The sequence below is a fragment of the Daldinia caldariorum genome (assembly GCF_022478825.1).
Source record: "Daldinia caldariorum strain CBS 122874 unplaced genomic scaffold F4812scaffold_23, whole genome shotgun sequence".
NCBI classification, from domain to species: domain Eukaryota; kingdom Fungi; phylum Ascomycota; class Sordariomycetes; order Xylariales; family Hypoxylaceae; genus Daldinia; species Daldinia caldariorum.
In genome coordinates, this window is record NW_025953059.1 from 487444 (window position 1) to 512768 (window position 25325).

The following is a 25325-nucleotide window of genomic DNA, read 5'->3' on the forward strand; positions in this document are numbered from 1 at the left end:
AATAGTTATTTTGTTTTCTAATATTTAATAAGCTTTATATACTTTTTAAAGTCCTTCTTTTAAAAGGTTTATTTCGTTTTCTTTAATTTAAACTTTTTTTTTCCTTTATTAGTAATTTCGGTAATTTCCTTTACTTTTTCCTTAAATAATTTTACTTAAAATTTAATTTTTATTAAAACCATATTATTAATTAATCCTAAAACGTAATTAAAAAATAATATATTAAATTTATTATATTATTTTATTTAATTAACCTTTATTAAAAATTAAATTTTAAAAAATTTATTTAATAAATATTTTAAAATAAATAAATTATAATTAATTTAAATAAATAAAAAGATATTATTATTAAAGTTAATATTTATACTATATTTAACTAATAATAATTATTAATTAAAGAATTATTAAAATATAATAATTAAAATCTTAATTTTAAATAAATAATAATAATATAAATTAAATATTAATAAACATTATAAATATTTATTAAAAAAGCTTAAAGTTTTTCCTTTTATATAAATTAAATATAAAATTTAAATTAATAATTAAAAAATATAAATAAATAATTAAATATATAATATTTTAAATATTTTATAAACCTTTTATTATATTTAAAACTATCGTTATTTTAAAATTTAATTAATTTAGTTAATCTTATTAAATTTAATGTTAAATCCTATAAAATCCACAAAATTATTTAGATTAATACTTTTCTTTATATATTCCAAGGGTTTTTCCGGTTCTAACGGCGTAAAACCCCATTTCTTATTACGGAATAATTTCTCAAGCTATTAATTCGTGACATAAACATTTTAACGTTTATTAACATTTAACTTATATTATTATTATTTACCTGAAAATTAAGCCTTTAATTATTACACTTTAACAAACTTAAATATAAGTTCGTTACATTTTTTTTAAAAAAGAAAACGAAAAATAATTTTTAATATATTTTTAATATATTTATTTTTAATTTTAATAATTAATATTTTATAATTATAATGTATTTAATACTTTAATATTTTAAAAAATTATAATGTATTTTAATATATATATATATTATAATTATAATATATATAAAAAAATAAAAATAATAATAATAAAATTATAAATAATTTTAATTTATTTCGTATAAATAAATATTATTTATTATTTTTATTTATTATAATATATTTACAAAATATTAATACGCTATAATTATAATATATACATATATTAAAAATTTTTTAAAATATTAATTACGTTATAAATCATTCATTAAATACGTTATAATTACAGGGCATTAAGCACTAAAATCAAAAATAAGCAAGCCAAAAGCACCTTAGAGGCTGCTTTTCGCTTTTCAAAAAAAATAAGCGGAATTATTAAAGTCTATTAGATGCGTTCGGATGTACTGTGGAGCTGCAAATAAGCCAAATTACAGTGGAGATAAGTTAAGCAATACCCCCAAACGCATTGCTAATACTTATGCTTACCCCCCATAAGTATTTCAATACTTATTGTCCCAAACAGCCTCTTAGGTACAATACATATTATGCTTCGCTTTAGCTTAACATAAAAGCTGCCGCTAATAACGTCAGCAGGAACAAATAAATGATTTCATATTCGTCACCCAAGCTTGAAGCTTTTAGAACCTCCCCCAAAACTTCAAAAAAAATTGACCTACAGGATACACGATTGAGCTGTTCTATATCGGCAAAATGTTACTCTCACGAGCTCGGATAGCTCCAAGTTATAAAACCCTATTAACATATAGATGTGTTTCTACTTTGAGCACCAATCCTTATATAGTCAGTAGTCACCAATACGAGATCCAATCTACAAATTAATTCGGTCCTGCTTATACGATTGCTTGTCAAGAAAGTTTTCCCCAATGCCTCAGCGGATAATTCGCACTTGCTCACGTATCTCGATACCAACCCACCGAAACATAGGCTAGCTATTGGCTCTACGACCGCATTGCCTCCAACGCCCGGTTCCTTCGCCGAGAATCGAGAATTTCTGTCAATTTTGACCGATGTTCTCCGCAAATATGCCGCGCAGGATCCCGGCCTTGTATCCCAAGCCCGAGCATTCGCCGGCCCGGGCGGCGCTACTCTTGGTTCGGGCGGTGCATTCTTTCCTCAACAGAAGAAGCAGCGTGGCTCAAGAGGATCAGCCGCTGGGCTAGGTGGGGGTGGTGGTGCTGGCGGGAGCGGCGCTGGAGGAGCGAGTGCCCAAGGGGGTGCTGGCGGTGCGGGAGTCGGAGGACACATCCATCTTAGCGACTTAAGAAACCCGCCCGACTACGGTCGGATTGCATGGCCGGAAGATATCCTCGGCAGCATCGAAGTCGATGGGTCTGGAAACATAATAGGTGAATTTCAGCCCAGCGGAACTTACCGTATCGTTACCAACGAGGGAATGTAAGTCCTTGGGAATCTCGAATTAGAAACACTGACTCTGACTGATTTTTAACCTAAAACACCTAGTTTGGGACTGAGCGATTTTCTGAGGACGAAGCTTGTTGAGAGGCTGAAAGAGGAGGAAGGAAAGTTGTGAGACACCGTGTCGGTGGCATTGAGACACCACAAAGCGTGGCGTATTCGACTACATATTGTACCTGTATATGATATACCTTATCTACCTGTACCTAAGGTAGTAAACTTCTGCTCTAAGTTTACTTAATGCACGTAAGATATGTGCTCGTACGTTTTGCAACGTAGGTACTCAAGATACGATTACCTTGGCTTACATGTTTCACAAGTTACCAGCCGTAAGACGGGCCCTGACAACACCTGCCAATGAAAAAGCATGTTTATGACAGGGGATGCCGCTTTCCCGGTCTACCCTATAATCTCCTAGGTACTATGCACGTAGAATTGTGACATCTTCTGTGTAGGACAGCAAGAGCAGGCTACACGACTGCATGTATAGGTCGATCTCGACATGTGAGTCTCTTGTTGATATTTTCAAGGAAATCACACCCAACAATTTAATTTATTCTTGCTACCTAGGTATTATTGTCCCATTGTTATTTCTAAATGTACCCTCTCTTCCCGGCTTCGGGTTTCGGGTTTCGTGGTCCGTTGACTTTACAAGCCGTGGCAATACAACCAACTTTCTACGGAAGCCCGGGTCTAGAATATAATACCAACAGTTGAGGTGCTGAAGCTCATACTTGTTCGTCTGTAACAAGCGGTCTACTATGTAGAATGATCGAATCGAAGAAGAAAAGCTCTAGAGGTAGAAGGCGCTGACCTCATCTGACAAGACTTAGGTTTAGTTCCTGAATTATGGTATGGTACCTTAGGTACTTGGAACCGCAACGAGGAGTTGGTGCGTTGCATGCCCTTACCGAAGGCCTTTGATGCTTGAGTCTAAAGTAGCAGGTACATGTGAGCGCAGCCGGAGTGGCAAATAAAACTAAGTATTCTTTACGTATTCTTTACTATATAACCCAAGCTAGCGGCTACACTAATAAGGCTGCGTTTGGTGCCAAGATTCAAACTCTTGCCAAGCGTGCATCGCTACCTTAAAGCTTGTACTCCACTCTCCCGTCCCCTGTTCTCTGACCCACCGGCCCCGGTCCCCTAGTTCGAGAGCCCCTCGTTCTTAGACGTTACTTTATGACGATCTCATCAACTTCGCCATCATTCACATATATCTTTTAGCCATTATCCTCGACAAGATGGCCTCTCGAGCGTTCGACGAAGAAGAACTCTCCATGTCCTTATCTCCCTCCCTCATTCGACCGAAAAACAATGGAGCTCGAGTACCTGAGATTAACGTCACACACCCAACTGCCGACGGCTCCAACGGCAGGTCGAGAGCTGGCAGCACGCTTTCCGAGCAAGCATCGCAGAACCGAGAGAAGACCAAAACCGACCAACGAATTGGCGCGTACAACATAATCAGAACATTGGGCGAAGGTTCTTTCGGGAAGGTCAAATTGGCGGTTCATCGGTCGACCGGCCAAAAGGTCGCTCTGAAGATTATCGCTCGAAAGAAGCTGATCAGTAGAGATATGGTCGGTCGCGTCGAACGCGAGATAGAATATCTACAACTTCTTCGGCATCCTCATATCATCAAGCTGTAAGTCGTTAGCGTCCGTTTGGAGCGTTATCTCCTACAACTGCAAATCATCGGATTATAATTGACCTCCAACAGATATACCGTTATCAAGACTCCCGTTGAGATTATAATGGTCTTGGAATATGCCGGCGGCGAGCTATTCGACTATATAGTTAAGCATGGACGACTGCCCGAAGATCAAGCTCGAAAGTTCTTCCAGCAAATGATATGCGCCGTCGAGTACTGCCACAGACACAAAGTAGTACATAGAGACCTGAAGCCCGAAAATTTACTTCTCGATGATAACCTCAACGTGAAGATTGCCGATTTCGGACTAAGCAACATTATGACGGATGGAAATTTCCTCAAGACAAGCTGTGGTAGTCCCAATTATGCAGCCCCAGAAGTTATTAGCGGGAAGCTGTATGCCGGACCAGAAGTCGACGTATGGAGCTGTGGTGTCATCTTATATGTCTTGCTAGTCGGCAGACTTCCCTTCGACGATGACCACATCCCAAGTTTGTTCTCAAAAATTCAGCGTGGCGTCTTTACAGTTCCTCACTGGGTACCAGCCGATGCGGCGAGCCTCATCCGAAGAATGTTGCAGACTAATCCTGTGCAACGTATTATTATCGATGACATTAGACAAGATCCTTGGTTTTTGAAGGACCTTCCCGCATATCTTGCTCCGCCCGTCGAGGAATTTTTCAACACTGGCGTTGACCCTAACAGGGCAATCAGACCAAGTGATATTGCGCCCTACGCTCCCCCTAAAGTGCAGGAGAAACTTCACGAGGAGGTGACGGAGAAGATCAGTAAAACGATGGGCTATGGAAAACGGGATGTTCAAGAAGCCCTTGAAGCCGATGAGCCTTCTGCCATTAAGGATGCGTACATGATCGTCCGTGAGAACAAGCTCATGCAAGTAAATCGTAAGTTATCAACTTTTCTTATAAACGCCGAGACCTTGATTATGGTTGGAAGCTATGTAATAAATAGTTATTTTATGTTCTTATTGTTATTTTTTCATGCGTTTATTTCTACTCGTTCCGTCACAAGTCTTGAATGCCACTGACGTATTGTAGCTGCTTACGGAATGGGTGCCGATAACCCCTACTTTGCAACTTCTCCTCCCACTACTGATGCCGAGGAGCAAATGCGTAGTGTCTCGGTGGCCATGGGCAATTCCGCTTTGGACAGTCAGCGGGATTCTCAATCGGAATATCCAAACGAGTCGCAGGCCAGCCCTCTAGCCGACTCTGCTCGTTCCACCAGCTCAACGATTACCAGCTCTTCTCCTCGCGGATACGTAAGCCATGTCGGAATATTACCGACAAGCCTCCCTTCGCTGCACAAGAAGTACCTCGAGCGTCAAAATGCTGGAATTGATGAGCCTTTGGATGTTCAACCGGTTCCCGATGTTCCTCTTCAGCCCAGAACGCCTGCTGAGCAACAAGAAGCAGCCCGCCGCCTTAAGCCTCACTCGAAGAGTGCTATGAGACTCGACGATACAGCTCACCCGCAAACAATGACTCCAGTCGCGCCTAAAAGGCCCAAGCAAGTCCGATGGCAGTTTGGCATAAGATCTCGAAACGCTCCTTTTGAAGCCTTGCTATGTATCTACAAATCTCTATCGAAGCTTGGTGCCACTTGGGTTGTAGACGAGGACTATGAGAAGGTGCACAGTTCAGAATCGTAAGTATTATCAGTGTCGATATCCCCAATTTTACCAAAATTGATGACCGTGTTAGGGACCCTTATGCCACCCCGACGCCAAACGAAGGAAAGGAGTATAACCCGTATGAAAATTTGTCCCCTGACGCTATTGACTTGGAGACGTTTGACCCCATCAAATACTACAAGCTCCCTGCCGATCCTTGGCACATAGTCTGCCGATGGAAAAAGGATGGTAAGCTGTTCCTTCGAATCGAACCATTCTAGTTCGAAGCTAACATTCTCGTAGACATTCGGAAGACATCAGTTGCTTCCGGCCACGCAACTTCTGACTCGGTCTCTGATGACAACACTTATATCTATTCCGTTATGGACAAACGTAAGCAAGACTTCGTTTGGATGCGAATGGAAATCCAAATTTATGAGATGGACCCAAAAGACAAAGTCTATCTCGTAGACTTCAAATGCACAGGCTATGAACGTCTTGACGGAACTTTACTAGAGGAGAAGGCTGTTATGAGCCCCTTCCCCTTTCTCGATATGGCAGCCAAGTTGATCATGCAGTTGGCGGAGGCTGATTAGAGCTACCCTCCCAAAGAAATGTTTGATCCCTTAGTTGAGTTTGCCGATTTACAACCTCCGTCACCACATGTGCAGGGTTTGATTATCTTCGATGATACTTCCTAAAAAAGTCCGCCGATTTCGCACGATATTGATGAAGTGCTTGGTCATAGGATGCGACAAAGGGTCTAAGCTAATTTGGACACCAAGTTTTCTTTACGAATTGTTCCATTATTTTTTTTCCTTTGGCATTCGACCAGCGTCAGCCGAGCCTACGAATGCCCTTTTAGACATACTGAACACTGGAGAGCCCGATAGCTTTGCGCCGGACCAAAGAAAAAAAAAAAGAATCTTCGGCTTATGAAGGAAAGCCAATATGACGGTATATTTCGAGAGGATCAGAAAAAAAAAAGGGAATGTACACAACGGAAACAAGGGAAAGTATCTGTTGGAGTTTATTGAATGAAACGTACCATGGAAACGAATGGAGTTTGTTATACCCCCGAAAGACGGAACGCGAGGATTTTTTTTTTCGTGGTAAAGGGAGAGAAGGAAATAAAATACGCGTGACGGTTTTCTAGTTCGAGTTCAACCAGTCTCACTGTAGCTTGAATCAAGCCTTGGTGTTTTTTCTCCATGGTAGAAATGTTGCGGTTTCGCTGCTTCGTTTTATATTTAAAAATTGTACGATAGGTATTTGATTTGTTGGTGATTTGTAAATGGCAGGCAATATAGGTTAGGTAGATAACCCACTACGAGGGCAGAAATTATCCGATTAAACATTCGGTGTTGTATGGCACTTGTAAGTAATATCATCGTTGCTGTATATTGAGGAATGATACGGTGTTGGGATTAGATCTGTTTATCTACATACCTACATGATGATATTTCCTCTGCGCTAGAACCTGTCTACCTTGTACCTTATATCAGGTAGATATCATGGACTACCTTAAGTGGCTGTATTAATCTTATCCTACCACCTCTGAGGCCCGAAGTCCATGTACAAGCTGCCCTTAGCATCTGCCACAGCGACGTCCTCCCACCCTTCTCTCACGTGATTCACGCGCCGTTCCGTAAGCTCGTACTCGGGTGGGAGGTCGATCTCGACGTCGTCATCGTCGTCGTCGGCAAGTAGCATGTCGACGACCGCCTTCGCCGATAGCACAGCGTTCGGCATCCCGTGCCCCGTGTACCCCGCGCACAACCAGAGCCCCGAGCCGCCGCCTAGACTAGCGGGCACGCCACCCACCCAGGGGTGCGAATCCCGCGTGTATCCCATGATGCCGCTCCACTCGAAAGTCGGCTCCAGGTCGAGCTTTCGGAGGGAGACCTTTCCCCCGGAAAATTGCGTATGGTGCAGAGATAAATCGATGGCGTTGGATAGCTCCCCGCGCAGATACCATGACACGGACTCGTCGATGCCGCTGTCGTCCCACACCCCGATACCTCGGCCGGCGGCGTGCTGTCTGCCGCCGCCGAAGATGAGCTCTGCGGCGGGAGGGGGCCGCTGGACTAGGTAGTCGTCGCGAGAATAGGGGTCGACAGGCTCCCCAACTACGTAGTACGTGTGTCCGATATCCAGGGGCGGGTCCGCCGGATCGGTGGGTGTTTCGGGGGGCTTGAGAGCGGAGATTTGGCCCCGGGTGGGGACTAGCAGGTCGCTGAACTGCGGGAGGAGATGGGATGTGTATCCGTTGGTTGCGAGGAGGACTTGGGAGGTGACTATTGTGCCGCGTGGGGTGTGGACTGTCCATATGGAGTTGTGCTTGCGGGTTTTACTGTTGCCGGGACTGCTGAGATTGGCTGACGTTTCCGCGCGTGAGAGTCCTGTAACGGGCGTGTTGGTCTGCAGGTTGAACGAACCCTTGGAGCCTCCTTCATTAGCTGCGAGTAGGCGCTCTAGCAAGAATGCGACGAGCTTATACGGCCATAGGCTCGCGGCGTTCCATTGCACTATAGCGCCCTCCGCATGAGGTATTCTCAAGCCGCCAAGCGTAAGCTCCCGCCGCTCGCCCTCGAGAAGGTAGGCTGGGCTTCCGGATAGATCACCCTCGCCCTGTTTACCTTTCGTCACGACCGCTACATTGGCAGCTAGGTCTGGGTAGTCTTCCGTAAGATTATCGACTATATGGCGACAAGTCTCAAATAACTCTTTCGAGTAGAAGGTGTGTACGCCACTCGTCGACCGCCAGTCACATGGAATCGAGAACTCCTCAACTAACCCTTTGAGATATAGGAAGTTGCGCAGCTCAAATGAGGCGATGTGGGGGTTTGAGGAGTATATTGCGGGTTGGCAATGACCCCCGTTCTAGATGTATAGTAGTTAGTAGGGAATATACGGAGATATAGGATGACATAGAGTAGTATTGTGTAGGTAGTTAAATGACCATCTTCAAATGGGCTGGTTATGATAATGAGACATGAGTATCACACATAAGTATTATCGGAAGCAGTACAGTCTTATCGTGGAAAAGGACAAGATATAACGGGGAGGGGTTGAAGTCGGGTTGAGCTGAGTTGAGTCGAGGCTTTAAATAGGGCTTGTGACCCTGAGTTCGACTTCATACAACCCACATCCAAGCTCAACGCGGAAGGAATCTCTCTGTTCTTACTCACCCTTCCAGTAGCTCCCGAACAAGCCTCTCTCGCCTCCACCATGACAACGTTCAGATCAGGCTGCTTCTCCTTCAAGAAATGAGCGGCGAAACTCCCCGTGATGCCGCTTCCTACGATAACCACATCAGCGGAGCGGGGCAGCTCCTTTGTCGTTCTGTGACCTAGCAATTTGCTGGAAGGTTCCTTATGCCAATACGATTTCGTCGGGTTATCAACAGGCAGGCCTGACTGGCCTTCGAGGAGCTGAGCTTGCGCCATACTGATATTGGTTGACTTCAAGGTAGCCTCTTCATCAACCTTGGTAAGGTACCTAGGTAGGAGGTAGTTAATTGAAATTTAAGTATGAGCTGGACATGTAATGTTTGGAGCTATAGTATATATGTAAGGTGCAAACATCTATAAAAGTGAATCCATTAGCAAAACTACGATGTAAACCTAACTACCTGCTGCACGTTTTCAACCAACCAAACATCAATGCACTTAAAACATGTACAGTACGAAGACAGTATGATTACGTTCTTACTACGGTATGTTCAACGATCAGAAATGATCCGCCAATCAAGCCACTGCTGCTGCATGGAATATAGTATACCCTTCAAGTATTGGAAATTTAATGTAGACACGTATATCAAACAGGACTGCCAAACTGAACCGTATTGAATCCCATAGGTACACGTGAATGCCCATCGCCATTTTCTTGCCTAGTTCCTAAACTATGCTAATAAAAGTACTTCACAATACGATATGGCGCTGATGAAAAATAGAGCTCGCGCGAAAATATGCCCTTGGCAAGGTAATGGAAGCCATTCTGGCGGAACAAGAGACACCGCTTAACCCATCTTCTTTCTCTTGCCAACTTGGGCCGAGAAACCTGTCTTGATAGCAGTGACGGACCGGCGGGATCCGCATGAGTTGCACGTGATGAAGTAGAGTCGGTTCTCTCCCTTGCTAAGTTCTGTGTCGGGAGATCGACAGGTCTTGCAGGTAACGTACTCAACTATAGCATCGTTAGCAATGTCACTAATAACTGAAGTAATGACAACATAGTAGCATGGGGGGGATGTGGCCTACTGATGTATTTTCGTAGAACGTTCTCAATTTGCTTCTGTTGGAATCGACCCTTGATAACCAATCGTCTGCTACCGTCGACGGAACCGGTTGTACCCAGCTCGGCAAAAAGGTAGGCGGTGACGTGTTCCTCGCTTCGTTTCATCCGCTTGGTGATCTCCTGAATGTTGGCGAAGATGGTCTTCTTGTTACCTTCGCGCAAACACTGGGGAGGTGGGATCTTGTAGCTTCGTGTGCCGCTGGACGCGTGGTCCGGGTTCTTCTGAGCCAGGAGGCTGAAGAAGCGGCTCAGTAGCAGATTGTAGCTAATCGGTTTAGTCTCGTCGTGGCTCCAGATACCAGTACCCTTCTCCATATCTCCACTTTGTTCTTCGCCCTTCGCGTCAGTAGCACCCTCTGCACCATCTTTGTCGAGGTCGAGCGCGGCGATCTTGGCGGCGAATTCGTCGCCTTCGTCAGCCTTGGGTGCCTTCTTCTTCTTCTTTTTCTTGAGGGTTAGATCCAAGCCGCCGGCGTCGGCAGCTCCATCGGCAGCACCGCTTGCTTCTTCTCCTTCGGCATCTTCGGTCTTCTTAGGCTTCTTCTTCTTCTTCTTGAGAAGATCGAGACCGCCTTCTTCGGCGGGAGGGGCAGCGTCTTCGACGGCAGCTTCTCGCGCATCAGTAAAAGCCCCAAGAGCGGCGGAGAGCGGCGGCGTACGGGGTGTATGGGACATGGCAGTGTCCTTTGTTTCTTCGGAAGGCATGGTGACTATCTTGCCGTCGGGCTCAACAACTAAGGCTTCGGAATTGAAAACAACCGACTTTCGCTGTTTGCGGTCGGGAATGGAGGGACGTTGTTCCTGCTGGATAGAATTACGTTAATAAAAGGAAGTCTAAATCCGACGTAGCGAGGTGAAGAAATGAAGAAGATAAGGACACGCTAGTTGGTGCCGAAATGGGTTCCAATCCGATGACCGATGACCACTGACCGATGTTCCACTGTCAAGGCAGTTAAAAGTTGGATGTGGGAATTTGGAAGTTATTGAGTATGACTCTGAGCGGTGGCTTGTGTCTCGGAATTTTCAATGTGGCTCCGAGCGTTATGAAGTAGGTGGGGTCCACAATTGTATCCTGTGGAATTGGAGGGGCAAAAAAATTATTGGCCTTATCGGATCCCCTCGTTTTGCTGCTTGCTTAGTGGGGGGTTACCTAAGTCGAGTACATGCTGTGCACTGTGCAGGTATGGTGGAGGGAACTGGAATTGGTAGAGGATAGAACCTTGGATCCTTGGAAGGAGAGGAGTGGTGTTTGTACCCAAGCACCTGCAGTCCGAATAGAAAAGTTGCGAAAATAATGAGACAAGTCAAAAATAAAATAAAATAAAATATAAAATAAAATAAAACTTACTGTATGTGCTGTATCTGTTCCATCCATCCTTGGTGCTTTTATTTTACTTTTACTTTTATTTTTATTTTATTTTTGTGTTTGTCTTTGCCTTAATGAGTCCTTTGTTTAAAAATCCGACTGTGTCACAACAACAAAGTTGTCGCCGCCCAAGGAATAATACTGACGTTGGAGGACGACTGTTTGACGATCAAGTTTGTAATAGTGGTCCTCTCGTTATTTTAGTCCAACTTAATGATTTCTCAGAAATGGTTGGAGTTGAGGTTATTGAAGTTGGATAAATCAAAGAAGGTAAAGAAAAAATAGGAGCGTAGGAAAATCCTATGACGTTTGAGCCCTACGGTAGGAGAGAAATGTACCTATATCAAATTTGTTGCCTTCTAACTTTCTCTACCACCTCATTGGAGTACGTAGATTCCCAAGTTCGAGGGGTAAAGATTGTTAGGTTCCTAGGTACTTTTTGATTTTAGCTCAACTCCCAACCAACAGGGAGCCATGTAGCTTTTTAGGTAGGAGGTAGCTACCTGACTGCGTCGAACCTTAATCTGTGACTCAGCAATTTTACCTTCAGGTTGTTCAGGCAGTCAGGTTATCTCCAGCAATAAGTCGGGCAGCCTTGATCGGCAAGTGTTCCCATGTACCTATTTATGTATCTACCTAAATTGGCCTTGGGAAACATTAGGTACCTCATACTTATTTTAGCCTACGTCCAACTTACAACAACTTCCACAAACAGAATCGGCAACATTTAATAATACAGCAATACAGCAAATACAGCACCGCATTTTACAACCTGGACTGTGAATAGGGAAGAAGCTACCAGCTCCCAGCTCTCAGCGCATGAGATCCAAATGTATCAGATCTGCCAACAGTAGCGCGCCTAGTCCCGCCGCTTTCTCGCGAGCCTCAACCACGCATAAGCAACCCACAATCTTCTACCGTATCTTCGAATCAAACCATGTCGCTCTCCGGCTCGTTCGCTCTACCTGATACCACAGGTTCCGATAACGACGATATCGATTCCCTCCCCTCAACCTCTACAGAAAGCTTCGCAACCGATGAAGAAGATTTCGATGCGCAAAGAGAATGGGAACAGAGTTTAGAACAGCTACAGCTTCTCTTAACTATGGTTCTAGTACCCTTCGCTGGAAAATATCTAGGCCGCAAGTTTGCCTACTGGAGTATGATCTCGAGAGTTGCTCTTACTCGACGTTTTTTTTAGACTGACACTGGTTGAAATAGGTTGGGCGCGATATATGGAATGGATGCATAATGTCGAAATTAAATGGACGAATAAAGCATCATTTAAAGCTACAGGTGCAGTTGAAGCAGCGGTGACGCTTTGAGCGATCGCATTTCTAGGCTACCTAATTCCCCGGAGAGGACCTTTTTTTGCGGACATAGACCGGATAGTACCCTATTTGTTGTATATAAGGGCATTGTTGCGGATACAAGGGATCATCGGCATGTTGGCACCGTGGTGCAGGGAGAAAACAAAATACCATCTCGACAGCCCGTCTCTGATTCCGGTTAGGTCCCGTATTGCTGTTAGGCTTTGATGATTCTCATCTAAGATGGCGAAATCAAAGCCTAACGGTAGCTCCAAAAACCTTTCCGGTGCCTTTGACTTAGTTGAAGATGCCTTCTTCCGGGTTTATAGCGCGCCACGATGACAGGAAAATAAGTTCCCCTCGTCTAATTGGCGAACTTGCTAGATCGGTCTGCCCTGTTAAGAAGAGCCATAGGTAATTGCGACTAGCCGGATGCCCAATGATAACGAAGTAAGCCTTCTTATTTCAATTCCAGCCCATGCCTTACTACCCATAGAACTACTCTAAATGGTTAAAGCCCCGCCGTCCTCGTAGTAAACATCTTTGATTATCCGGCTCGAATTTCTCAATATTACAGATTCGGCAGATGTGTTGTTCCCAACTTAGACATACCCAATATGAGTGTTGGTTATTATTAGAACTGACATTTGATCTCCTTTACCAGCACTTCAGCCGCAAATGCTCTATACAAAATACCCAGATATCCATGAGTTACGGTTAGAATTCGATTCAATGGGTTACAATGTCTACGGATCTATTGCCAAGCCAACCCTTCTCATTGGTCTGTGTATAATAAAATGCCGGCCTGTATGTGAGCTTAGGGTAACGAGCATACCCTCGTGGGCAACGTTGAATTCTTGGCGCCATACCGACTACTTGAGAATACTGGACAAATTACGACCAGACACCAAGTAGGTGTTCGTGTACTAACAGTGAAATCCCACGTGTACTGCTTCTTCAGAAAAAAAAAAGAAAAAAAAAACGACATGAAGAAGAATTCTGGTTTGCTCTCTTTCCTTTTTCCTCTCTTTTTTTTTTTTTGGTGAGCTTGGAGCTCGTTTGAAAACACTATTCATCAACCTTTGCGAGTCTATTGTTCAAACACAATCAAGTTCTTCGTTCGCAAGAGACACCATTTAAAGTCGCTGAATATCTCTGCGCATTATTTGCAGCTATTCAGAAAACTACCTAAAGCATCCACGAAGCAACGTCCGCACAATAGTCTTGTGACATCAGGTAGAAGACAAACTGATATTCGCATCATTTACGTTGAGAATTTTCAACATGGCCCAGATTAACTTCCCTAATAACGACCTATACAAGGTCCTCGGCGTTGACAGTGACGCTAGCCCAGAGACCATCAGGAAGGCGTACCGGGAACTTGCAAAAAGGGTCCACCCAGACAAAGCAGAAGGCGGAAATACTCCAGAGAACAACGCACGATTTCAACAGGTTTCGGAGGCGTGGGAGATTCTCCGAGACGAGGTTCTGAGACGTGAGTACGATACTCATCGTGGAAGCGCCGAGGATCTTGGTCATGACAGAAATATAGGCTCCAAGCGTCGTCGGAAGAGACCCACCGGTAAGGACGAACGGAGCAGATATCGTCGAGACAGGTCTCCTAATAAGCGTTCAGGCAGCTACGAAGCGAAGCCTAATACTCGCGGAAAGCCTTATTTTGAAAAATGGGGGCATGATTCCTCCAGCGATTCTGATAGCCACCGCGGTTCTAGGGCGACTGAAGCCGAACCAAAGTCCTACACATATACCTCACCCTCATATGGCAAGCCGTCCTTCGAGCGGTCCAGTACAACATCAGATGCACAAGCAGCTTCCGACACATCCTTCGGCAACCAATATGAGGGTTACGATCCAAGCGGCCCGCCGCATCGCGCCGACAGCCTTGCGGACCGTTTAACTGCTATGCATGTGAGAATTGACATGAGGATGCTTAGCAGTAATCTCGACGCCATGAGCAGGGAATTTCAGTTTCTCGAGAGAGGTTTTCATACGACGCCGTTCGGCACCTCGGAGCATGAGCAACGCCGTTGGGCCAAACTTTACAATGACGCTACCAATGCTCTTAAAATCGTCGATGATATGTATGATGATCTGGATCAGTGGGTGGAAGATATCGAATACTCGAGAAAGGTATCGCGACCGCCAGCCTGTCACTTACCGGCACAATTTGCGTATATCTCCGCAATTACGACCTTGATGAAGTACGCCGCTACGGCATGTGTCACCATCCAAGGCATGATTCTGACCTGTCCTCATGACCCGCCACAGCAGTACTTTGACGACCTCGAGGAACGGATGAGGATTCTGATAGGGGCTTGTGGGAAGCAGAAATGAAAACAGAAGCAAAAATAAGCTACACTGGAATGCTTTAATGGAGGCCTAGCTGGAGACGAGCTGGAGGAATTATATACGTACTAAAAAGAACAATATCCCAACATGTTCATTGGGACAGCGCTGAATTTTGTAGAACCGTATGCCCCAATTTGGACCAAACATAATACACATATAAGTATGTTTTTTTTGTTCGATGAAACAGCTCTTAGATAGAATTTTATTGAAGATCACAGTGACTATTATTGGAAATACCTTGAAGCACGTTGTTTCAATAAATAAATATATAGTGAACAGAGTCTGCTAAATAAAATATAAAAATCTCCGTTTCAACTGTACATATTTACTAGTTTGACAATAGACGCGTAGAAGAGGTAAATAGGTCGTATACCTGGTTTGTGACATGATTAGATGAGGGATTGTTTAGAAGAATAACCTATAGGGGTTAACAGATGCAAGTTGCATATATTTTATCAAATAGAATACCTGATCCAAGGCCCATACCATATCGCGATCGTCGTTTTTAAAACATGCACTTGCTTGATACCGGCGTTGTTTCATCCAGCCAAGTACCTAACCTAGTGTAAGTTCAGTTTAAACCTGGCCTGCCGGTAGTGGCCGACCGAGAATGACGGCATGAACCCACCCTGATGCAGTAGTCCGAAAGCTAACGGCAAACGAGCAGCAACATATACATAGTACAAAGAGAAAAAATAATAATAAAATAAAGAAAAGGAGAAGAAGAACAAGAAGAAGAAGACCAATTCGAAGCTGGAGCGTTTTGCATTGGTTTAAGTTGGTAGATTATTCAATACTTGATTTGATAGATAGGAATTACGATCCTCGCTTAGGAAGCGTTGGTAGAATGTTTAATTTCGGATACGAATCCTCACGTATACCTATCACGAGCTTTATGTTCCTTGAGAAGTACATAGTATATAGTGTGATATAGGTAACAATTGAAGTTGACAGGTGACAAAATGCCAATGCTATAGACACACCACTACCTCGTACCTCGTACCTCTCTAGCACCTCTTAAGGTTCCATCCCCATTCTCCTCCGGGCGTCCATTTAAGAAAGTGGGCCACACAAAACAGGTTGGATCCTTCCCGGAAGTAGATCAGCATTGGCGGGCTTGGTAGTGACGTCGACCAATCAAGTCAAGATAAATTCTTCCTCTCACTACCTTAGGTATGTACCTCCTACCTTATATGTATTTTATGTATTTACCACTTCGTGGTTTTGCTAGGCCCTTCAATACTCTCTCACCTCACTTTAGTTAACTCTCATTTCATGTACCGTTGCGAATTTCGTTTATATTAATACGTTATATCAGGGCTGTATGGTCTAAACATTTTCATAGGCTTCATAGATATCCGTAATGTCTGATATATTTTTTTTATATTTCTCTCTGTCAAGAGTAGTAACTTACACAACGTCAGCCACTAATTGCATAGCCTTCTCGTCACGTCTCGGCTTAAGACCCCAAGAGATAGGTTTATGCATGCATACGCGTGCTTAGAGTGCCACTTAGCTTCGCGTTTGACGGCAGCTACATACCTACATGTAGGTAGTAGTAGGTACATTCGTAACTATGCCACGATCCAGTGGCTACCATCGTATTGCGAGATCCTTGATGTTGCGTACACGCCCTCCTTTTCCCCCTTTTGTACAGCCAAGTACAACCAAGAACCAAGCAGTCAAGGTGGCTGCTCAACGCCTTGCTTCGCTGCACCCCCCCTCCCTTTTCCTTGTTCTTGATTTCTGGGCCAAGGAAACAACTTCTTAAACTCGTTCCACTCCTTTTCTCCTTCCACATCCATATTTTTAGCCCTTCACTTGTTGTTTTACTAACATCCTGACTCTATCCTCTTCTTTGGACAACTCATTCGTTATTGTTGTCGTCTTGTCTTTCAGATCAATCGTTTCCATAGCTCGCGCTCGTCATCTTGGATCTGCTGCTGGTTTCCTTGAACATCCCTCACTCGTTTGGGATTGTGATGTGCTACGTGTTTTCATCCATTTTTGACGAAACACCCTATTAAAGCCAGAGCAAAACAACAATTGAACGTTTGAAATAGCAACGATATCATAATGCGCTCGTTTGCCCTCGCGTCCGCTCTGGTAGCGGCGAACATGGTCCATGCAGGACCTACTCCTACAGAACCAGAGTTGCCTAGGCGCGCTGATTCTCTACCTACGGTGACCGCGTCCGGGAATGGTATGCTACCACTTTTTAGGCAATGTCCAAAAACTAATGGATAACAGCTTTCTGGGCCGGCGATAAACGATTCTATCTTCGAGGCATTGACTACCAACCTGGTGGTTCTTCTGACAATATTGATCCTCTTGCCGACACGGACCTTTGTAAGAGGGATATCGCTAAGTTCAAGGATCTTGGCGTGAACACAGTTCGTGTATACTCTGTCGACAATTCGGCCGATCACTCCGAGTGCATGAAAGCCTTGAGTGATGCGGGGATCTACCTGGTCCTCGATGTCAACAACCCGCAGTATTCCATAAACCGAGACAAGCCAGGACAGTCGTATAACGATGTTTACCTCCAGAGCGTTTTTGCTACCATTGACGAATTTGCCAAATACGACAATACGCTTGCTTTCTTCTCCGGCAATGAAGTCATCAACGACAAACCTGAATCCGTAAAATCAGCCCCTTACGTTAAAGCTACTACCCGTGACATGCGACAGTATATCGGCTCTCATGGCTACCGTAAAATTCCTGTCGGTTATTCAGCAGCCGATGTGAGCAACAATCGAATGCAGACCGCCCACTACTTCAACTGCGGATCCGACGATGAGCGCAGCGACTTTTTCGCCTTCGTAAGTCACTTCCAATGCCAACAGGGTTATCAGAAACTAACAAGCCACTCAAGAACGACTACTCTTGGTGTGCTCCATCCTCCTTCCAGCAGTCTGGTTGGGATCAAAAGGTGAAAAACTTCACCGGGTATGGTTTGCCTATCTTCTTGTCGGAGTGGGGTTGCATAAAGGGCACCCGTGACTTCGAGGAGTTAAGCGCATTGATGAGTGATCAGATGTCCGCTGTTTACTCAGGTGGCCTCGTGTACGAGTACAGCAGAGAAGGCAATGGATTCGGTATCGTTGAGCTCTCTGGCAACTCTGACTCGGTCAAGGATGAACCCGACTTCGACAGGCTGGCGTCGGCTTTGTCCAAGTACCCGGCACCGACCGGCGGCGGAGGTTTCACATCTACTACTACCTCGGTTGCATGCCCAACAGTCGATAGTGTTTGGGATCTTGGTGACTGGGATGCGAGTGCACTTCCCGCAATCCCTCCGGGAGCGCAGAAGGTAATATAACGCCGGTTTCACTGAATTGGAAAACAAGCTAACATGGCCTTGTCTAGTACATGACCGAGAAAGCTGGTAAGGGACCAGGCCTCAAAGGCGCTGGTTCTCAAGATGCTGAGGGTACTTCTACTGGAACTGCTTCACCTGGTTCTGGATCTGTAACTGCAACCCCATCCGGTGACAATGACAATGCCGCCGGCCGACCCGCTCCCCCGATGGACATGAGCATTTTCGCTCTTGCTGGTATTGTTGGCCTTTTCACCCTTGGCGGCACGCTGTTGCTATAGGTTGGCCACTAAGCTGTTTTTGATAATCTTTATTGAGGACCATGGTGTTTTCAGAGCTTGGGCATCTGAGGAATACGCGCGTTGAGCCTTCTGGGATCAACGACATACGTAGGCATAATTAGTATAGATCGGTGCAGAAAATCCATATACCATGGAGTAGGATCTGTACGCAGCCTTGAACGCAAGCAGCATATAGTTCGGGCAAGGGGAGACGGATTGATGGATATTATGTGTATCATTGAGCTAACCTTGCTAGAGGACCAAATCGCTGGGGCTGAGGAGAAATTACATGGATTTGCTTTGCGGAGTACGAATTAAAGGTATTAAAATGAGAGGACTTGGCTGTATGCCTATTTCGTCAACTTGGTCGGTCTCATATAATGTGCAGGTTGTAGCGAAGCCTACTTGGACTTAAGTAACCCCGCGCGTTTCCCTTCGATCTGTATTATCAACACGTCTAAATATCTACCTGTATGCATCCATCCTTATGAATACGCTATGCTAGATGCTAAATAAAGACATAAACAAGAATAGGTACCGAATAGCCAACAACATATTACGCATACCACCTGTCCTCTCCTGACTGTCCTTAAAGGCGAAGACTGTCGATTAGCTATTCTCAGGCCTCCGACCGTATATAATCTGAACTAGTGCATACGGTGATTTCCGCCTGTCGCGCAGCTCCTTACGTACGTGGCTTAGATAGAGGATAACTTGCTCATGGGTCCAGCCCAGGCCTTGCGTGAAAAGGTAGAGTAAAAAGCCTATTGAAATAAGTGATTTTTGGTAAGCTTGACCCTGTACACATGTCCAAATATCCAAATATACGCCTACACGTGTAGCAAACCCAAACATAGAAAACTGGAATACACATACCCTCCATGCCCTCCTCCATCGTAGCTTGCGCATATAGCCCTACCTCACACAAGTGCGGATCATTCGAGTTTGGCGTTAGCGGGCACTTAAACGTCTGAATAACGACATCGACGAATCCCGCGTTCCTAAATGCGCGCTCGAGCGTGCCGTCCTCGACGGCATTCATAGGCCTCGAGGGCCGCGAGTTCGCGCTACCCGGAACCCTGTTCCCGTACCTTCTCGCGCCTTCCTCAAAAAGGGGCCCCCACGCCGCGAGCGCCGACCCGTCGCCCTCGCAGATGCTCCCGTCGTCGCTGCGGATCCGCAGCGCGGGCTCGCACGTCTCGACCCAGCCGGTCCCCGGGCGCACGGCCCGGAAGGCCTCGGCGTACAGGGCGTCCCAGTCGAGGACGCCGCCGCACAGGTACCGCATGTGTACGAAGTCGAAGGTCCCCGGGGCGAAGGTCCACGGGGTCTGGTTGAAGTCGTCCATCTCGAAGCGGAGGTTCCCCGGGACCCAGGAGGGTTGCGTGGGCGATATGTCGGTGCCGATTACTTCGCATTTGGGGAAGATGTCTGCGAAGTCGCTACGAAGGGGAGGGGGAGGGAAAAGGTTAAAGGTTAGTTAGAATCTTTGACGGGGGGGTTGGCAGGTAAACGGGGAGGAACTAGAGGAGGGGAGAAGGAGATAGTGGAGGGGAAGGTTAGAATTTACATTGCCCATATTCCTGTTTCGGGTCAACCATTTGTTAGTATTTCGATAGAAGCTGCCAAGAGAAAGTGGTAGAGAAACCTACCTGTTCCGCATCCGATATCTAGGACTTTTCTAGGGTCGTCGCCAATAGGAGCTAGAAAGATCTTGCCGTTTAGTAGTAATGTGAGCGTATGGTGACTAGGTAGGTATTTACACGCGTTAGATCCCTAAGCCTTACGAGTTCGAGGGGTTTTAACTAACGTTAGATCCATAGAGTTTGCTTGTCTCGCATCGTTAGGTGTCCTGACTAAGTCAATTTAAAGTGTTATTGTGGAACAACGCGATGGGGGATCGTTATACCAATAGTCGGCGTCGCCCCAACTCTTACTGTGATACGTTCGCCCGTGGATTGTGCGGTATTCTAATATACTACTCGATAACGAAGCGGTTGAACTCGAGCTATGTTACAGAGCTTTGTATAAGATTATATTATTATCGTCGCCGTGGGGCTTTTACTTGTTGTTGTTGACTTACTCGTCCTCGCCCAGCGACGAGTCTCTATCATCATCGTAGTCACTATCCTGAAATTCCCAAGTTAATAAACCCACGGCCGACATAATAACAGATATACGCTTCCTAGAGATTCGGATGGGTTCGTGCCTGTGAGAATGTCCAGTATGAGTCGACGTCGGTAGCCGAAGAGCTGGACGATGGCGGGCCGACTAGATTCGGAACGGGCTCGGGTGAGGTGGTTTCGGCTGCCCGTTGTCTATCGGCTGCTGCCGATGGACGCGATGTCATATCGCCTAAGGTACCTAGATGAACCAGTCGGGACGTAGGCCTGTGGCTAGGACGGAGAGCTATATATATATCCCTATGAGGTAATCATTAAAAGTTGAAGATTGAAACGGGAAAGTTGTAAATATTCTGGAGGTCGATCAACAATTAAGAGTTAGAGTATGGGTCGCTTCTTCTGACTACTCGGCAGCTCAATTGCCTAGCTAAGTAGGCCTGTCTAAATAGTGAAGTCCCCTTTCCTAGGGTATACCCTTTTGGGAGTGTATAGGCAGGGATATATACGGTATACAGACAGAAGAGGGATCTACCGTGTCGTCGCGTTCTCGCTAGGACTGCCAGGGTAGGTCGAGACGACATGAGAGTTGAAGGGCTAGAAAGGTTCATATGCCTTCGAGCGATGCATACATAGTACACGGCGGCATATGGATTGAGACGTGGTATGCTCTCATCCAATCCGGGATTTGTCCCTAGCCCCAGCCCCATGCTGTAGATCATCGGTCTGTCAACCCTTCTCGACGAAAAGAACCCTTCGAGTTATGCCTACCCTAATTAAGAGACCAAGGCCTTCATCCATGTTTTAATACCGTAGGGTATCATCGCCAAGCATGGATGCGTATTTTTGATGGAATTTCCCGAAAGCGATCGATCCTAGACGTCTGTGGACTAGGTAACAATATCAGACAGGGCCAGGCCTTAGTGGAGTTCGCAGGGTATTCTGGCATACACTAGAAGGATCCTGAAAGTTGGTTATTTATATTGAATATCAATAATCTCTTCTTATAGCCGCGTACTATATGATTCTATTCAAAATTAGTAAGTCGATGGTTTTAACTTGGGCGATCTAGTAGCGATCGTAGCACGATAGACTGATCTTGTGATGAGACAGTTAGTCTAGCATATGCATTTTTCTCGTGGTTCATGCTAACCTGGTACCGATGTTGACAATTTAAGAAGCAGCCCCATACGTTCACATGCAATGTAACGGTTCCCCGGTTCGCACCCTAGGTGCAGTTTCAACCTTGATTGTAAAATTACCTGGTTCGTTAGAATTGCTGTTCTGACGTAGGGTAAGATTGTGTAGCACCAAGGATGTAGAGATCTGAGGCAAATTAAGAGCCTTGTCTGGTAGGTAAGTAAAGAATCCCCAAGGTTGATGGAAATCTCGTGGAACCATACGTGCCATGATGGTGGGAGCGTCAAATCCCGGTCAGATATAACTCTTAAACAGCCCAAAAGGTATTTCATGAAGAGATTTCAACGCCTTATTGCCTAAAGCAATATCTTCTCAATACTAACACAGAGCTTTGTCTCCTCTAAGTATCGTTGTCCATAAGCCAGAGGGTTTTCTGACTTCTGTATGGCTCTAATAGCCGTCTTTTAGGTGTACCTACTTGTAGACAAGGCGGGATGCTCAGAAAATAGTCAATATGTCATCGATCAAATCGACGGGAGCAACGAGGACATAGAAAAATATGAGGTCGCCGTTAAAATAGTGATGCGCTGCAGTTATCCACATACCCTCGATGTTAGGGATACTGTTATAAGGATGAAGAGGGAATTGGCTGACGATTGTATGTAGGAAGCTGTGGAGTTGTATATATATATATTTATAAAACCCTTCTAAACCAATCATAGGATACTTTTTAAGGGAACATCAGGAACACTACTGCTTAGTACGTTCTAAATGCTGGTTTATATTAATATGCCCTAATAAAACCTCGACATCAATATCACGGGTGGACATGCTATGACTTCGAGCTGGAATTCAGTAATATGTCAATGTTCCTAAATGTATTCACACTATCTCAATCGTAATAGCTTTTTAACTAGACTCAACTACACACAAGCCTATTCCTCGGCCGGTTCAAACAACGCTAACTGACTTATACCAATGACTCCAATACCAGGTAGATAAGAATGGACGCTGATACACTATGCCACTGCGGTAGCTGCCTCAGCAGCCAGAGCCTCCCTTCGGCTCTTGCTCTGCGGGTCAAAGTAAGGCTTCTCGCCCAAGCTCACCGCGCGGGAACCCGTGCGCTCTCCGAGCCCCTGGTTTAGGTAATCCGGCGTGGCGGCGTGGTAAACGCTGCGGTTGTCCCAGATAGCCAAGTCGTTGGGCTGCTGCCAGCGGAAGCGGACCTGGAGGTCGTGGTTCTCGACGATAAGCTGGACGAACCAGTCCAGAAAGCCGCGAGACTCGGCCTCGGATAGCCCGTGGATGTGCTTGACGTGGTGGCCCACGGCGAACACGCTCTTCCACCCTGTGACGGGGTTCGTGCGCACGACCGGGTGCACGGCTTCTAGGACCTCGCCTACGTTCTCCGGCGCACCGCGCGGCGCGGAGTAGATCTTGAAGTTGTTACGCTCTGCGGCCTCGTTGAACGCCGGCTGTGCGTAGTACGCTGTCAATGTGTCTAGGAAGCCCCGGAGTGGCTTGGAGATGCGGTCGTAAAGCTCGTAGCCGGAGGCCCATAGGGTGTCTGCTCATCGGGTTAGTTTCAAGCCTCTCCTAACCCTATTCGCATCTACCGAGAAGGAGAGGTTAAATACATACCACCTCCGGTTTTGGGTAGCTCAGTGAGCCTCAGCAGCGCGTAGTCGCTAGGGATAGGCTCGAATGTGATATCCGAGTGCCATTGGTTCTTCTGCGTCTGCTTCTTCTCGGCCCAGATGTCCTTCTTAGAGTAGAGACTCTTGGCCTGTTGAGACGAGATGGTGCTAATCTCGTCATCGTTACCACCGTGCTCGCGTCCGGAGTTTATCACGGGGTGGATGTGTAACTTGGAGGTGGCCGGCTTACCGGATAGTTCACCGAGCCGCTGAACTAGCTCCTTCTGCAAGTCGTTGTTGATGTTGTCCTGCTTGCGGAAAAATACCACACCGCGTTGTGATACTGAAGTAGACTTGTTAGTCTAAAGTAATTCGTGGAGTACATTCCTTTCTCATACTCGTAATAGCTAGGTCGCGTAGAAGCTCGTCTGAGTTAGGAGCTCGTAGCCATTCGGCCAAGTCTACGTCTATAAACTCCCTTCCAATCACCGGTGTGACATCAAACTGCGCGAATTGGTAAAGAGCACCACTTAGCTTTAAGGGCTCTCTGTGGTTCGTCTCAAGCTTCGGCTGTTCGTCCTCTAAATCTGTCTCACCAACAGCCAGAGAACTCTCCAACTTTGGGCTGTCTTGCGTTTCCTTCTGGGTATCAGGAATAACCTTTTGCTTAATATTCTCAGCAATTGGAGCAACGGCTTCGGTAGCTGATGGCGACATTTTATGGTATACAAGCGATGAGATGTATGTGAGGATAAATCGTCAAGTTCGCACAACAGAGTATGTGTCAATAAAGGTGGAATCTTCACTACTAGCTATTATACAGGGCACTCAATGTAGGTACTTATATAGTGTATATAAGTATTGGTGATCTGCCGAGTCCGGACAGTTAGTAAATGGCGTAAGCGAACCGATTCTAACGCCATATGTCTGGACGCCACCCCTTAGGTCGAGGTTGATTGGGGATTGGATAACATTATCGATCGGATAAGTGACCTGCATGCAAGATAGTATTAAGATGTCGTGACCATTGAGGCGCATCTCGAATGCGCATTGCTGGAGTTAATGCCGCTTTATGTGGGGGATTGTGGCATATACAGCAGACCTGACGTGCTCGATAGCCGTCCGTTCAACAAATTACATTTGGTTTAGAACGACAACCGATATCCTAAATCCCCTCAACTCCAAATGTTAAATCTGAACGGGTAATCGTGGCTGTGTATATATTGTATCATTTCCGGGGTTGACGTCTGATGATTTGTTAAGTCGCTATATTTAGATCATTATAGCGAAATCCATTCAACGTATTTGTTAGGCTTCATACCTTCTGCATCCTCCGAGATAGGACATTTCAGCGGCTATACATCTGAAATGAGACTCGGAAAGCATCTATCTAAGACTGAGGGGATTTTATAGATGTAGACACTAATCTTTTGTAATAATGTTATGTCATAGGGCGTTAAGACATTTATTATCTATAAAGCCAATATTAAACTACCTTAGGTACTTATCCACCATTTCCCTCCTGAATTATCCTATATCTTGTCAATGGTTTATCTAGGTACCTAGTGTATAATGTGTAGGAAGGTCAAGATTTTACGATATTATAACCGTTAAGCTACCTGGGCAGGTATCTATCATTCTACTATCTAGATCATATTTGATAGGTAACTTAGGTACCTACCTAAGAGGTATATATGGACGGCCCTACTTAAGATCAGCTTAGCTAGTGTTAATATATTATGAATTATAAGTATATTCTGCTGCACT

The 25325-nt window shown here is 45.3% G+C and overlaps 9 protein-coding genes across 9 annotated transcripts; 5 read left to right on the forward strand and 4 right to left on the reverse strand.

Annotated features, from left to right (window-relative positions):
* Positions 1-1454: 1454 nt before the first annotated feature.
* On the forward strand, positions 1455-2793 carry F4812DRAFT_445160 (uncharacterized protein). Its single transcript, XM_047935556.1, has 3 exons — positions 1455-1790; positions 1861-2405; positions 2472-2793. The coding sequence occupies exons 1-3, from the start codon at positions 1701-1703 to the stop codon at positions 2539-2541; spliced, it is 705 nt and encodes a 234-aa protein (XP_047786277.1). The 5' UTR covers positions 1455-1700; the 3' UTR covers positions 2542-2793.
* A 665-nt stretch (positions 2794-3458) lies between these two features.
* F4812DRAFT_229247 (Pkinase-domain-containing protein) lies at positions 3459-6507 on the forward strand. Its single transcript, XM_047930513.1, has 5 exons — positions 3459-4074; positions 4150-4985; positions 5139-5748; positions 5805-5962; positions 6017-6507. Exons 1-5 carry the CDS (start codon positions 3671-3673, stop codon positions 6307-6309), a joined length of 2301 nt encoding a protein of 766 aa, XP_047786278.1. The 5' UTR covers positions 3459-3670; the 3' UTR covers positions 6310-6507.
* A 586-nt stretch (positions 6508-7093) lies between these two features.
* F4812DRAFT_445165 (FAD dependent oxidoreductase) lies at positions 7094-9870 on the reverse strand. Its single transcript, XM_047935557.1, has 2 exons — positions 8905-9870; positions 7094-8596 (listed from the first exon to the last, which is right to left on the reverse strand). Exons 1-2 carry the CDS (start codon positions 9160-9162, stop codon positions 7262-7264), a joined length of 1593 nt encoding a protein of 530 aa, XP_047786279.1. The 5' UTR covers positions 9163-9870; the 3' UTR covers positions 7094-7261.
* F4812DRAFT_463297 (domain found in IF2B/IF5-domain-containing protein) lies at positions 9735-10717 on the reverse strand (the record flags this gene model as incomplete). Its single annotated transcript, XM_047938184.1, has 2 exons — positions 9735-9901; positions 9976-10717. The coding sequence occupies 2 exons, from the start codon at positions 10715-10717 to the stop codon at positions 9735-9737; spliced, it is 909 nt and encodes a 302-aa protein (XP_047786280.1).
* Positions 10718-11909: 1192 nt separating this feature from the next.
* On the forward strand, positions 11910-13138 carry F4812DRAFT_445183 (uncharacterized protein). The gene has a single exon (XM_047935558.1). The coding sequence runs from the start codon at positions 12316-12318 to the stop codon at positions 12577-12579; it is 264 nt and encodes an 87-aa protein (XP_047786281.1). The 5' UTR covers positions 11910-12315; the 3' UTR covers positions 12580-13138.
* Positions 13139-13972: 834 nt separating this feature from the next.
* F4812DRAFT_463299 (uncharacterized protein) lies at positions 13973-15043 on the forward strand (the record flags this gene model as incomplete). Its single annotated transcript, XM_047938185.1, has 1 exon — positions 13973-15043. The coding sequence occupies one exon, from the start codon at positions 13973-13975 to the stop codon at positions 15041-15043; it is 1071 nt and encodes a 356-aa protein (XP_047786282.1).
* A 2133-nt stretch (positions 15044-17176) lies between these two features.
* On the forward strand, positions 17177-18658 carry F4812DRAFT_453301 (glycoside hydrolase family 72 protein; the record flags this gene model as incomplete). Its single annotated transcript, XM_047936462.1, has 4 exons — positions 17177-17261; positions 17309-17880; positions 17934-18371; positions 18428-18658. The coding sequence occupies 4 exons, from the start codon at positions 17177-17179 to the stop codon at positions 18656-18658; spliced, it is 1326 nt and encodes a 441-aa protein (XP_047786283.1).
* Positions 18659-19056: 398 nt separating this feature from the next.
* Positions 19057-21126, reverse strand: F4812DRAFT_229527 (S-adenosyl-L-methionine-dependent methyltransferase). The gene is made up of 9 exons (XM_047930515.1): positions 20868-21126; positions 20742-20788; positions 20568-20666; positions 20469-20510; positions 20311-20405; positions 20229-20241; positions 19535-20100; positions 19179-19422; positions 19057-19127 (listed from the first exon to the last, which is right to left on the reverse strand). Exons 1-8 carry the CDS (start codon positions 21006-21008, stop codon positions 19268-19270), a joined length of 1158 nt encoding a protein of 385 aa, XP_047786284.1. The 5' UTR covers positions 21009-21126; the 3' UTR covers positions 19057-19127; positions 19179-19267.
* Positions 21127-22937: 1811 nt separating this feature from the next.
* F4812DRAFT_468392 (TauD-domain-containing protein) lies at positions 22938-24356 on the reverse strand (the record flags this gene model as incomplete). The annotated part of the gene is made up of 3 exons (XM_047938769.1): positions 23957-24356; positions 23563-23901; positions 22938-23488 (listed from the first exon to the last, which is right to left on the reverse strand). The coding sequence occupies exons 1-3, from the start codon at positions 24273-24275 to the stop codon at positions 22938-22940; spliced, it is 1209 nt and encodes a 402-aa protein (XP_047786285.1). The 5' UTR covers positions 24276-24356.
* Between the last annotated feature and the right edge of the window lie 969 nt (positions 24357-25325).